Source organism: Camarhynchus parvulus, chromosome 1 (assembly GCF_901933205.1).
Source record: "Camarhynchus parvulus chromosome 1, STF_HiC, whole genome shotgun sequence".
Taxonomy (NCBI): domain Eukaryota; kingdom Metazoa; phylum Chordata; class Aves; order Passeriformes; family Thraupidae; genus Camarhynchus; species Camarhynchus parvulus.
Window position 1 is genome coordinate 110,164,995 of NC_044571.1, and position 13,742 is coordinate 110,178,736.

The 13,742-nt window shown below is 44.8% G+C and overlaps 1 protein-coding gene across 1 annotated transcript; it reads right to left on the reverse strand.

The window, feature by feature from the left end:
• Window positions 1–8,063: 8,063 nt before the first annotated feature.
• On the reverse strand, window positions 8,064–13,112 carry GJA8 (gap junction protein alpha 8). The gene is made up of 2 exons (XM_030950683.1): window positions 13,048–13,112; window positions 8,064–9,273 (listed from the first exon to the last, which is right to left on the reverse strand). The coding sequence occupies exon 2, from the start codon at window positions 9,261–9,263 to the stop codon at window positions 8,064–8,066; it is 1,200 nt and encodes a 399-aa protein (XP_030806543.1). The 5' UTR covers window positions 9,264–9,273; window positions 13,048–13,112.
• Between the last annotated feature and the right edge of the window lie 630 nt (window positions 13,113–13,742).

Consider the following 13,742-nt stretch of genomic DNA (forward strand, 5'->3'; position numbering starts at 1 on the left):
TAAGGCCAGGCTGGGTGAAGCTCTGAACAACCTGGTCTAGTGGGTGAATCCCTGTCCATGACAGGGCTGTGGAACTGGATGGTCTTTAAGGTCTCTTAAAGACCCAAACAATTCTGTGATTCTGCCATTTTACCACTGCTGTGACTCCTCTGCAGGGCAGCAGAGACACCACAGCTGCTCCTGGCCCATCTTGCCCCCTGAGGGGAGATTGATCTAAAGCCCTCTCCGTCCTCCCTCCACACTGACAACTGGGCTGCGGGTGCCTTTCAGGACTTGCCAATTACAATATATCAAGGAATGGGGCCAGAAGGGAAGCAGAAGTGCAGACAGGGAATTTCCTGATGGCTATCGGTGTGAGATCCAATCCTTCATGTCACAGCCATGTCGCCACTTGACCTTCATGGCGTCTGAATATTTTTCTTTTTTTCCTCTTAAATACACACTTTGAGGAAATGGCCTCAAGTGGCACCAGGGGACATTTAGATTAGACATTAGAGGGGAAAAAAAATCACAGAAAATATTGTAAATCATTGGAACAGACTGCACAGGGAAATGGTGGAGTCACCATCCCTGGAAATGTTTGAAAAACATGGATATGGTGCTTGAGGACATGGTTTGAGGGTGGTGCTGGATTGGCAATTGGACTTGATGATCTTGGAGGCCTCTTCTAACCTTGATTCTGATTCTATGATTCTAACCATTGCCACTCAAAACTCTCTGTATTCAGAATAATAAACAGGAAGAGGAGAATCGAGTTGTGAGTTTAACAAAGCACAGAGCCCCTGCTGACTGAAAATCCGGAAATTTTATTAATTACAACTCATTTCACTAAGAAAACAAATCTATGTTTGATTGTGCCGAGACACCAGATTAGTCCCACAGTCTCTGATTGTTTGGCTTTCTGTCTTGCTCTCAGACTTCTTGGTTTGAAACTTGTCTCCTTGTCTGCCGTATTGCAAAGAGAAGAAAACATTCCGTTTTCATGGAGAAATTACCTGAAGGAGCAGATTATTGTATCTGATCTGAGACCTTTTGTTTTACACCTTCTGGTATCAGTGCCAGTTAATGCAGAGCTGAGATCAGGCCTTGCCTGTTCTTTCTTTCTGTATCTTCTACTTAGAAGCTGTTGTTTCCTAAAGTGATGAGATTCCTGAGTTTGGAGGGATTTGTGGTTGTTTTGTTCTGTGTTGGTAGGTTGTGGGGCAAGGTTAGCTGGGTTGCCTTTTAGACACCAAGGTTAACAGGAAATCCTTTAAAAATAAGTTATAGAGAGCCAAATTCTGATCTTGTTTATGGCTTGGCAACTCAACTTCCACACAAGGGTAAAAAACAAGGCAGAGTTTGGTCATAGGTCTTAAACTTTCTTCTTTGTATGTGTTTGGAAATAGGCTTGAAACATGCTTCTGCTTAGCTGTGAATTACTGATCCCTGGGCCTTGGGAGAAACACACAAGGAACAAGATAATTCCTACAGGAAAAACCCAGCCCTACCCCCATCTCTCAGCCCCAGGGCTTCTCCTTCAGGGAAGACAAAAAGTGTGAAAAGAAAATGGGAAATTTATTTTGTGCTGTTCCTCCTCACACAGTCACTGATGTGCATGTGTGGGGAGAAGGGTCCATGGCCCTCCACAGGTACAAAGGAATCTTCTCAGTTGTAGTTATTCTTCCACCTATTATAGTGAGTGAGGCTATTTTGTGTTCAGTTTGTAGAGAGAACCAAAATCAAGCCTTTTAAGTAACGCAGGAAGGTGCAGAATGTTGAATTAAATCATGGGGTTTGGCCAGGAGTATATTTAGAAATCACACAGGTTTCCAGAAGGTGCTACGGGGCATATTTATGACAAATAGCCTTATCTGGCAGCCAGCCACCCATTTTCTTTTTTCTTCTCTCCTGAGGTTTTCATAAACAAGAACTCTGAAGCTGGAAGCATTCCCACATCGTTCTGATTTCTGCATTTCCTTTGAGTTTATTTTCGATGAGTTCAGGTGATGATGCTCACTGGCAATTCATGGATTCCTTTACAGGGTTGTCTGTGACTCTTTTGTGAACTAACGTGTATGTATTGAAAAACTTACCTGAGTATTTTTGTGTATAGCTTTTCCACCTTGGAAGCCAATAAATGCCTGGTTTGCTTTCACTGTACCAAGCTGGATCTAGCAAGGCAGAGGCCAACACTCTTTGTTTTTTTCAAAATGTTCTGTCAGTAGCTCTGTAATCACCATTTCTATTCAGTGCTGCTTCATCCCAGATCAGCAAGCTTTAAAACACACCGGTTTTTGTTGACAGAATGTTAAAATGCAGTCCTCTGCACTTTCAGATGGATTTAAAGGCACACTTGACACCGAAGTTAAAATATGGAAAGACCTAAGCTGCTATGTTTCCATGATTTTATCTGTTGAAAAGCATACTCTCTTTTTTTTTTTTTTTTTTTTTTATTTTTATTTATAATGCTTTTTCCAAACCAGTTACACAACACGATTCTGGCCTCAAGCAGCTTTTGTAGCTACCAAACAGCATTTCATAGAACCACAGAATCATAAGAATAGTTTGAGTTGGAAGGGACCTTGAAGATCACCCAGTTCCAAACCCCTCCCATGGGCAGAGACACTTTCCATCAGACCAGGCTGCCCAGAGCTCCATCCAGCCAGGCCTTGAGCACCTGACCAGCTGACTGTGTGTGTGCATGGGCCTCTGCTGGTGCCTGGGGAGGTGGTGTGGCCTTGGGGACAGCCCAAACCAGCTCTGCCAGAGCACCCCTACACATGTCATTCCACCATGCAGTGGCTGCACTGAGCTTTCAGCATGGGATATCCCATGGTTAGGGATAGTTCAGGCTGGGAGGCATCACCTGGCCCAACCTTCTGCTCAATACAGTCAGATTTGGATGCTCAGTGCTTTCCCCAGCCAAGCTTCATCCCTCGAGGATGAGGATCCCACCATGTCTCTGGACACCTGCTTTAGTGCTGAACCACTCTCCATCTGAACAATTTGTTTCCTTGTCAGAGTTTTTTAAGGCAACATTTTCCTTTGCTGCTCATTGTGATTGTTGCCTCTGATCTTTTGCTGTGCACCTCTGTCAAGAGTGTCCATTTTCCCGGAATTCCTCCCCCTTAGGAGCCTGAAGAAAGCACTTAGGGCTCCCAATGCCCTCAGCCCCCTCCTCTCCAGGATGAACAAACCTCCTGTGTCTCTTTGTGCAGCAGGCTGCTGAGAGGAAAGCTTGAATTGCTGACAGATAGTCTTGCATCTTCTACTGAAATAGGCTGGTGCCAAGCTAGTGGCAAGGAAAGGATTGTGTGCCAGGCTATGTCTTGGCAAAGCTGACACACACTCACTTGCCATGGTTACTGCTCAGCTGTGTGAGCACATTTGGTGTTGGCAAAAAGCCTTTCCTGAGCCATGTTAAAAGGTACAGCACACACAGAGCCCAAGGAATGGCAATGTCATTCTGTTGGGGTGAAAAATCATTCCAATTCTTGGACAAGTCCCCTGATTATGGTACATTTATCCAGCCCTGGCCCTCAGGAAATCTGGCACCATACACTGTTTTATCACAGCTGCCTTGGGCTTACAGGAAGGCTTTAGTGTAGTACTCATGGATGTTCCTGTCTTTACTAAACAAAACTAAGCCTAGGCTAGGATTACTTTCGGTTGTCCGCCTGAAAAGCCATTTTCTATACAAAACAGCAAACTGCCACTTTTTTTTTCAGCATTGTGTGACACAGCTGCTCTTTAAATGTAAAACTGCACAGTCAGTGAGTTACTGAGCAGCAGGAGAGATAGGGCTTCCCCACCATTAAGTAGATTTGATGCCCACACAGACCTAGAGAGCAGAGATCCCCCAAACCTCTCCTCTCCTGCAAGAGAAGGAATCTGCACCTCGCTGTGTTTCAGCACTGAGAGGTTGTGGGTGTCGGTCTCTGTTGCTCTGAGTGGTTTAAAACAGAAGCCCAGCAATATTCTGTATGATACAACCCTCTCCCACATGCCTTGCAAGCACCTCAAAACTGTCAGAGCTCCACCAGCCTGAGCCAAGTGCTCTGGGAACTGCCTTATTTCAGCACAAATGGATGCTGGGGATGGAGAAGAGGGGTCCACATCACCACACTGTCACCACAGCTTCATACATGGCCTTGGCTAAGGTGGGACACATGGGGGAAGGAATCAATAAAGTCTTTTTTACCCATGGCAAATCCACATCCATGTTAATGTTGTCGGTGCAGTGCAGTGTTCACATTTCCAAACTACTGCCCTTCTGGTCAAGGAGTCATATATTACCCAAGTTAGCAGTTCTGCCAAGAAATAACAAGGATGCCATGCATTTCAGCAGTGCTTTTCATCAGATCATTCCTACTTACTTTACAAACAGAATTAAGGAAGCCTCACAACATCCCTGTGAGGTAGGTGGAAATTCTTACACCCATTTTACAGGTGGAGAAAAAGGCACCGAGAGGTAAAGTGATTATCACAGCAAGTCAGAAGCAGAGCTGGAAATAAATCTAAGATTATTATCCTAGGTCCACTGCTCTAGACACTAGAGAACACCAACCCCCACATGCTATTGTAAGCTAAGAGACTACCTTGCTCTTCTACTTTCACTTCCTTTGGTGATTTTGACACTTGCATCTTATGCTCCTTGCAGAGAGCCGTGTGATCAGTTAGGAATTTATTTGCACAGGGAGCCAAGGGGGTAAACACACCTTTAAATAATCCAGGCTCTAATTGTCCAGTGATTTCTCCCTTCCCAAGGAAATAATATTCCTCATTCATCATATATATATCTGTGTTTTGCTAAGTTATTTTTTTAGTAGAATCATACACTGCATCCACAGCTCTGAGGCTGTTATGCAACTTCACTAGGAATTTCTTGAATAAACAATTAAGTTTGTCTCATTGAGAGGTAATAAAGCACATTTATGTGCTATCACATCCAGAAATAGCAATAATCCTTTGCTCATCTCTAGGGCTTTCCATCCAAGGACCTCCCTTTCCATAACTAGCACAACATGTCAGGCCTCACATCGTGATTGTAAAGTAGGAAATGATTCCCAGTTGCACAAGAAGGAAGAATGACTTGCTGACAGTCCCACAGAGATGTTCTTGCAGAGATGAGGCTGAGTGCCAGAAGACCGGACTGTTCCCTGCCCCCTTTGCCGAGCAGCACTGTCCTGATGCCATGGCCCATGCTTGGTGGCTACAGATTCACTGCCAGCCAGGCAGAGTACTTGAAAACTGGCTTAAAAAATAAAAAATCAAGAAGCAGTTGAGTGGATGCAGGAGGAAAATGCCAGCTTCTTCTTGTGCTGTTGGGACCCAGAGGAAGAAAGGGGCATTCCTGTGGCAGCTGGGAGAGAACTACAGTGTCCATGGAGCACACTGCACACGGTGCATTTTACTGAGGCTCTCCAGTGGAAAAGGACATAATTAATATGTGGTAATTAAAGACTGCCCTGCCTGAGGGCAGTCATGTTATAAGCCATGTACTCCTGATGAACAAGCAGTCATCTTTAAGTAGTCCTGTAGCCTAATGAATTTATGAATGTCAGAGATCAGCAGTGGAATTGTCAAGTAACTAGAAGTCAGCAGGGGTGGGTGTGATTCAACCAGTCCAGTACCTTGGTATCTGGAAGGGTCACATGCTCTGATGCAGATACCTCATATAAACTGTAACAAGGTTGTGGTTTTTACCTGCAGGAAAGTATGTTTCCAACCCCCTTCAACAAGTGGGCTGGTTGATGCTTAGAATCATTCAAACTCTTCTCTCTTTCTATGGAGAAAATAATATAGATCCCATCTAGTGTAAGTGTGGTGATTGTGTTGTTCATCTAAATCCCAGCCCTTTCTTTAGTTCTATTATCTTGAACTGGGCACAGTGGGCTCTTCCTGCTGAAAAACATTCTCTTCCCTCAGTTGTGATAACAGTTCTCCTATTTCTGTATTAAGAGAGTGGATAAATGATAGCCTCCAGGCTCTCTCACCCTGCATGTGTTGCTTTGTCGTATTCCTTCCCAAAACTGAGGAGGGACCTTCCAGTCTTCCTTCACAAGGAAGGACACCCAACAGCCTTTGTCTAAGGAAAAAAAGGTTTTGACCTCAGGCTCCAAACCTTGGGAAAATACACAGGCCCAAGAGGAGCAAAAGGATGAATAGTGTTAAAAACAAAAACAAAAAAAAAAGAAAAAAACAAAAACAATACATGGCACCTCTGGGGCACTGAAGAATCCCAATGCACCCTACAAACTTTCTACATATGTACAGCTTATTGTCACTCAGCAGTGAAGTCTGGCCAGGCAGGGAACTCCACCATAGGGGTGGGATCAGGAGCAACAGGACTGACTGTTCTGGGTCTGGGACAGGGCCCAAGCCTGCCCAGGGCTCTCACAGATGCCCATTTGCCTCTCCTGGGCTTTGAGTCAGACCTGCTACAATGGGAGGCCTCAGGGGGGCTTTTCTAGCTGATGGCGGGATGAGTTTGATGCATTGTGCCAAAGACCTTTTTTTCCCTGATCTGGATTAGAGCCTGCCCTGGGAACAATGGGATGGGCTGCAGCCCAGCAGAAAGAATTTGCTGAGATGGCAGGGTCTGAGGTTTGCAGAGCAGAGCAGAGTGCATACCTGCACTTTTTTGGCATGGGGCTCAGTTTTGGGGGGACATAGCTGTTAACCTGAAGCTTTTGAACGCATTGCTGCACTGTCCCAGCCAAGAGTTGCTGCTGTAGTCCTAAAATTAGAAATCTATATTAGACATCTAAACATTTGCAAGCACATCATTTTCTGCCTTCTGTAAAAAAAGATTTTTCTGAGTCTCTGAGAGTTCTGTACAGACCTGTTGGCACAAAAGGTCTAAGTCATCTTTTGAAAGGCATTGTCTTACTTGACCAAGACTTTGGCATTTAATGGAGAAGTACCCCACTGAATGGCTCCTGTCTGTCAAATTAAAAACAAAGGCTGTCAAAAGACTTTTACCATATCAGTCTTTTCAAACTTGACCAACCAGTTTTGTATTTAGAAGTTTAAAAATTCACATAGTTACCCAGACCCCTGATTTAGGTTCACAGGTGCCTTCAGGACTCTGTACCTGAGATTTGCTGAGTGCCTGGGAGCCTGGAAGCTCCAGGAACTGAACACTTGTCAGGATCATACCATGAAGGCTTGTATTTGGTTTCATGCTCTGGGGGCTATAGCTGTCCCTCCTTTCTCAGAAGATTTTTTTCCCTCTTCCTTGGCTAAATCTAGTTTCAAATCTTTAAGTCACAAGGCTACAAGTAAAAAATATCACTTGAATTTATTCTTTCCAGTGTTCTGAACTAGTCTCAGGGCTGGATGACCCTCTTGGGAACAAATAATCCATCTCTGGGCATCTGCTAAGTCCTAGTAAAGAGCTACTGTTAACCTTGCCCACTGTCAATATTGCTTGAAGAGCAGAAATATTTTTGACCAGGGAAAATATATTTACCTAACTCAGATATGCATTCACAAAGAAATTTGGAACATTTTTGCCTTTATTTTCTGAATAAAAAAGGGAAGTTGGGCTTAGTATTTTAGTGTGTTGATGCCCAGCATAGAATTCACTTTGTGAATTAAATAACTGCAATTCCATGCCAACAGCAAAGGGGAGATCTGCTCAGTGAGCCATAGGAGGAAACAGAAAGAGAAAGACTAGATACAGCTGTTGATGAGTCTTTCCCCTCACTGGCTGAAAGACAGATCCGCCCCACTTTCCTAGAGAAATGTGGAACACAAGGCTTTCAGTAAATATGATCACAGTGGCAACATTTGGGTATCACTGCCGTGTTAGGCTTTAAAATACATCAGTTATGTGTACAGTGTAGATATTTCTGTAAGGAGTGAGCTGGCATGTAGAAACAGGGAAATACAGGGACATATGAAGCAAATAAGGCACTGTTACCATGGTAGTACCTTTCCAGTTGAGAATCATAAAAGGAAATAATATTCAAGTGGCCATTTTAGTACTTTGCTTAAAAATATCTTTTGATTCTTTCTCTATCTCTCCTTTTCTCTTCAACCTTTTCCTTTTCATGTGCTCCCCGCATCCCGCACCTTCATACAGTCAAATCATCTGACCTGGCCCGGCTGCTGGCTTTACTTAGCCTGCTCAGGGGTCTCATGTCAGCAGCAAGTTCAGCAGGTGCTGAAGGCCCTTCCACTTCATCTCTCACCATCTCTTCTTCTGCTTTCTTCACCCCTGGCTCTTCCTGAGGCCCTGGCTGCTCCTCCTCTCGTTCCTCCTCCTCTGCTCGTACCTTCTCCTCTTCTGGTTCCTTCGCTTGCGCATACGACGGTAACCTCTCATCGAATGCCCTGGAGAGATCTTCCAGTGGTCCCATCCCAATCTTCTCCTCAAACTCATTGTAGGCTGATGGAAGGGGGCTGGGCTCAACCCCTACTTCCGTGAGAGGGAAATAGTGGGACACCGGCTTCTCTTCTTCCAGCAGCTTGTAGCCTTTGGCCTTTGGGATGGAGGGGACTGTGATGGCGGGGAGGGGCTTCTCGGGGACCTCTCCAAGCTGCTCCTCTGCGGGCCTCCTCAGAGCCCTCCGGATCCTTTTCAAGATCAAATGACTGATCTCCACCAGGTTGAGGAAGAGGGACACGGAAGCCACCACCAGCATGAACATAATGAAGATGGTCTTCTCTGTGGGCCTGGAGACAAAACAGTCCACAAGATTGGGACAGGGCCACCGCCCGCAGCGGTAAAGGGGGAGAATTCGGAAGCCATACAGGAAGTACTGACCTACTATGAATCCCACCTCAAAGAGGGTTTTGAAAATGATGTGGAAGATGTAGGTTCTCAGGAGAGTACCTTCTAGGCGAAACTTCTTGGTTCCATCAGGGTTGTTGCCTTTGTTTTGGTTTGGAGCCAGGGGCAGCTTCTCTTCATCCACCTCAGCTTGCTGGCGCCTCTCAGCTTCCTCCCTCTCTTTCCTCTTCTCCTCCATGCGGACATGGTGCACAGCGTGCCCGAAGTACATTAGCGAAGGGGTGGATACAAAGATGATCTGCAGGACCCAGAGGCGGATGTGGGAGATGGGGAAGGCCTCATCGTAGCAGACGTTCTCACAACCAGGTTGCTGGGTGTTGCACACAAAGTCTGACTGCTCGTCCCCCCACACAAGCTCGGCAGCCGTGCCCAGGATCAGGATGCGGAAAATGAAGAGCACTGTGAGCCAAACTCTCCCGATGACAGTGGACTGCTCGTTCACCTGCTCTAAAATGTTCCCCAAGAAACTCCAGTCACCCATTTCTTACGGTCTAAGGGAAGAAAAAAACAAAAAGAAAGACCACAAATTATGCTAAATTTTAAAGATTTCAGGTTTTCCCACTGATGTCTTCTGTTGCTTTGAGAACAGAAGGGCAGGCTGTTGCTTGCTTGCTGATTTGCCTGTTCACAATGATTTATTAGCAGAAGAAGGGCTGGGAAGCCAGAGCAAGCTGCCTGCTAAATTCTTCCTTCCATGGCTCTAAATGGGCAATTACTTTTCAGCCAGGGAGTATATTTATCTCCTTTTGCAGGTGAGAGTCTTCTGTGGTGCCTTGTAGGCTCAGTTCTGTGAGTCTGCTTAGATTTTGTACACATACAAACACTCACCAGCAATACAGTAGAACAGATTTATCAGCAGGCAGCTGCAGTGGTCGGAAGAGAGGGTGAAGCTTTCAAGCACACAAATACTTCTGCACCAGAACCCCTCTCAGGTGGAACAGATCTCAAATCAGCACCCATCTTGCACCTAAGCAAACCTGAATTCTCTCTAGGTTGCAAATGTCAATTCTACTTTCGCAATCACTGTTAGGTAAGAATGGCAATTACAACACCATTACTGTGGTAATAATGCTGTATAAGCTTAACAACTACTATATAGATTAGTTTTGCTAGATAGAATATGTCATATGCAATATAATTATTTGGTGCTATTCTTTGCATCTCCTTCTGAAGTCTGTTACCACACTGACAGTGGAACCAACCTGGGGAAAACACCAAGGTCTCTAACTGGGACCTGAAATGCTATTTGCTGTCTCTAAAATGTCAGTGCCACTATCTCAGGCTAACACAGAGCTGGAAGCCAGCTGCTGATACACTATTGGAAAGCTAAGGCAGTTGTCCATTTTCAAGTAATGCCAGTCAAATAATGCATCTGTCATTACTTTTGCATGATAAGAAATTATTCCTAGGTCAGGGCTTCATTCTGCATTTCCTGAACTTTCCACTATATAATTTCAGGCAAGGGAAGATTTATGAATGAGGAAAATAGAGATGAAAGTTGTTTTGTATGGGTTGATTTAACACATCACAGCAGTCTGAAGTCTCTGAGGAATGTAGAATATTACAGTAGCCCAGAAAGACCAACTTGTAGAGCATGACAAGTGAAACAGGGAACATTATTCATGAAATAGCTGGTCACAGGGATCTAGAATTTCATCTCTTAGATACTACCTCCATCTATAGTTCCCTAAATGCAGACACACACACAAGCACTCAGAAAAGGAAGGGACAGTCAACAGCATGAAAATCTGAGTATCTAAACTTCCCTCCTCCTTCAGATACCACGGGATATATTTGTAATGCCATATGTTATGACGCACCAACGCATACCAGTCTGTTTCAACTACTCTGTGTACGTAGTCACACATAGACAAACATGCAAAATATTGAGAATTCTATGGCTCGGGGGAATTTCACAAATCTTCCATCATAAAAACCCCACAAAAAAAAAAAGCCCCGCAAACTTATGATGGCATTTTTCTAAAGCAAGATGGACTCATATTCCTTGCCTTCAAACCTCACAATATTTTTACCCTGGACAGCCACGTTAGAAAATGAAGAACAGAACACAGTTCCTTCAGCTTGCACAAACACCTCGCATACATAAGTGGCAAACATATAATTTAATCACCAAGGAAAATTGCTACTTTCTCAGTCATTAAAGTCGTGTAAAGAAGTGTGTTAATGTCAGCGCTTACATTAACAAGTCTAGCAGAAGATTATGCTGTTTACATACATTATCTAAACTGATTTAAACATCCTCTTTCTGCAAATTCACAGAGCAAAGTACACCCCACAGTTACCAATCACGTGCAACTCTGTAAAAAACATGACTACACGCAGTACAAGCTTCATTGTCCCCCAGGCACCTTGGTTACCTCCGTCCCCTTCTCTCCCTGTGAGTCACACTGATATCTATGCTACCATTTGAGCATTTCCACTGCAGCCCTCAAGAGCAACATTCTAGGTGTGATAGACCTCATCACACGGAAAACTCACTGTGCAAGAGACGAGAAAATAGAGAAAATGCTTCCTGTCTAACTCCATTACACGTCTTGCTCGCAGCTTGCCACGTTTGGCTAAGCCCTCCCTGAGATCCCTTCCAACTGGCCATGTTCTTCACAACTCTGCCATGCCCATCCCCTCTGGTTTCTGCAAGCGAAGTGGTTCGAGGTTGCTCACTCAGTTCAACTGTGAGCACAACCAGTTCAAACGTCTGGGGTTCCACCTGCAAGCACTCAGCCCCTCCATCCTCAAAAAAAAAGGGGTAAGCAAGGCATTTAGGTAGCCAGCTTTCCCCTGAAATTCCTGTCACAAGGAAAGAGCAGGACTCTGACTAAGCGCACTCAGAGCCAGCAGATGGGTGTTCTGGGCTCTCCCAGGCTGGCTGCAGACCCCTACCCTGCTCCCAGCCATCACCACCTGCGCACAGCACCGGCCACAGAGGCCCAACGGGTTAAGGATGTTGAGCAAGCAACTTGCCGCTGTCAGAGGCTCCGCCGAAGAAACGTGTCCCCCTCCTCTCTTGGCACTCTGCAGGGAAGAGTGAACTTTTGTCTCTCTTCTTCCCTACCCTAAAAGCCCCAATCTTGTCGCACGACTGAGCAGATATGACTGAATTGGCTCTGATGGTGGGTTTTAGTTGCCCTGCAATATTTAAGCTCCGAGCCAGACGGCTTTATGAAGTGAGTGACAGTCAGTGACGTGGGGAACAATAGGGAGAAAAAAAATAGAGAGAGAGAGGCAGAGACACAGAGAGGAGAGTCCACTGAACATGAAAAAGCAGAGGGGGGAGAGGAACAGGCAGCAGGCAGTGAAAACCTAATACATGCATAAATGGGAGCTTGCTCAGTTAAGCAGGGACCAAAGCATCTCTGCAGTTCCACTGTGGTTCAGCACAGCTCTGTGTGTGTCCACACTGGTCATTAGGTGCTGTGGTGTGACAGGTGAAAAGAGAACGCCAACATATCTGACAGTAGCAGCATTAATTGAATAAATTTGTTACCCTACGCCCAAATCTGACAGACAAGTTTCATTACTGGTTTTTAGGCAGATACTGAAGTACTGGTTTTATATTTGGCATTATCAGATACTTTGGTCTGCTCTTTAACATCTTTTACCTGAAAAAAGCAGCAGAATGGGAAAACAAGATTATCAGTCAATATTAATCAAAGCTGAGAAAGACCAGTTGTACAGCCTCACCTCTCAGTGTCTCAACCCTGCTTAGTTTTTCCTCCAAATGCATCTTGCATGTGCACATGCATAAAGAATGTCTAAACCAAACTGTTTTGTTAAGGACCATAGCTGGGTTCCAGCAGTCCAGCACACAGGAATGTTACCCCAGGCACACTTGCTTGCCACCAGCCACCTGCAAAAATGCTGGAGAGGTTAGAGAAGAGAGGAGCCACAGGCTCAGTAATGCATCCACAAGTACAACTAAATGCCCTGAGAGTTTTAATTACAAGTCAAAGGCTATAACCTTACTCTGAGGTATGGTTTTTATAGTCTTTCTGGAGGCATTGCTCAGAATGTGCTCTTGGTGCTCAGCTCTGAAGAAAAAGAGGATTACTGGAAGCAAGATTTGCTAAGCAGTGATACAGATGCCAGGCTCATAAAGTGATGAAGCAGCAAGTACCTCTCCTCTCTCTTTATGCAAACTCAACACTGAATTTAATTTCCCAGAATGGCATTGGGAGACACTCTGTCTCCAGAAATGCTGTCATTTGAATGAGATATTAAAACATGAGGGACACAAAATTTTGTACCTTCAAACCAACAGTTTCAGGCCACTCTTCTGTGTTTCTGGGCATTTGTCTCCATGTAAGTTCAGAGCTTCATCTCAGGAGTTGTCTTCCCAAACAGCTTTTAGGCTGATTTGCAGAGCCCCAAGGTCCAAAGCACAACTGGAAGCAGAGATGTTTTCAAACTGGATTTCAAAAGAGCTAAAGCATGAGATGGAAAATAATCATATTTTGCAAGAGGAACCACTCTGGAGACACAAAAGAAAAATCACCCTCAATGCATGTAGTTGGACTGAAAGTCATATTCTGAACACCTTAAGAAATCACTCTCCTAAACAGGGAAGCAGTAGTAGAACATTTTTTAGCCCAATGACACATAAAGCATGGGAACAGCCTTCCTGGAGAGAGGACACACAGTGGAGAATTCACAAGTGCCAAGAAGACAACATGAATAAGAAAAGGCATGGTTGGATAAATGAGAGGCGTAAGGACAGTAAGGAGGAAGAAAGAACACCTTTGCTGATTTATTTTGCTATATACTACTGAGATAAACTAGTATCAATGCATGAGTGAGTGGTAATCACTGCCACCCTCAACCCTTCTCTGGGAAGCAGTAGAGAGGGAGGACTAAGCAGTACCACCAGCATCCAGCAATTTTTAGAGAGAATCTGCAGGCTGGTGCATCACAGAGGGCAGGTGGTTCAGATGTTAAACTGCCC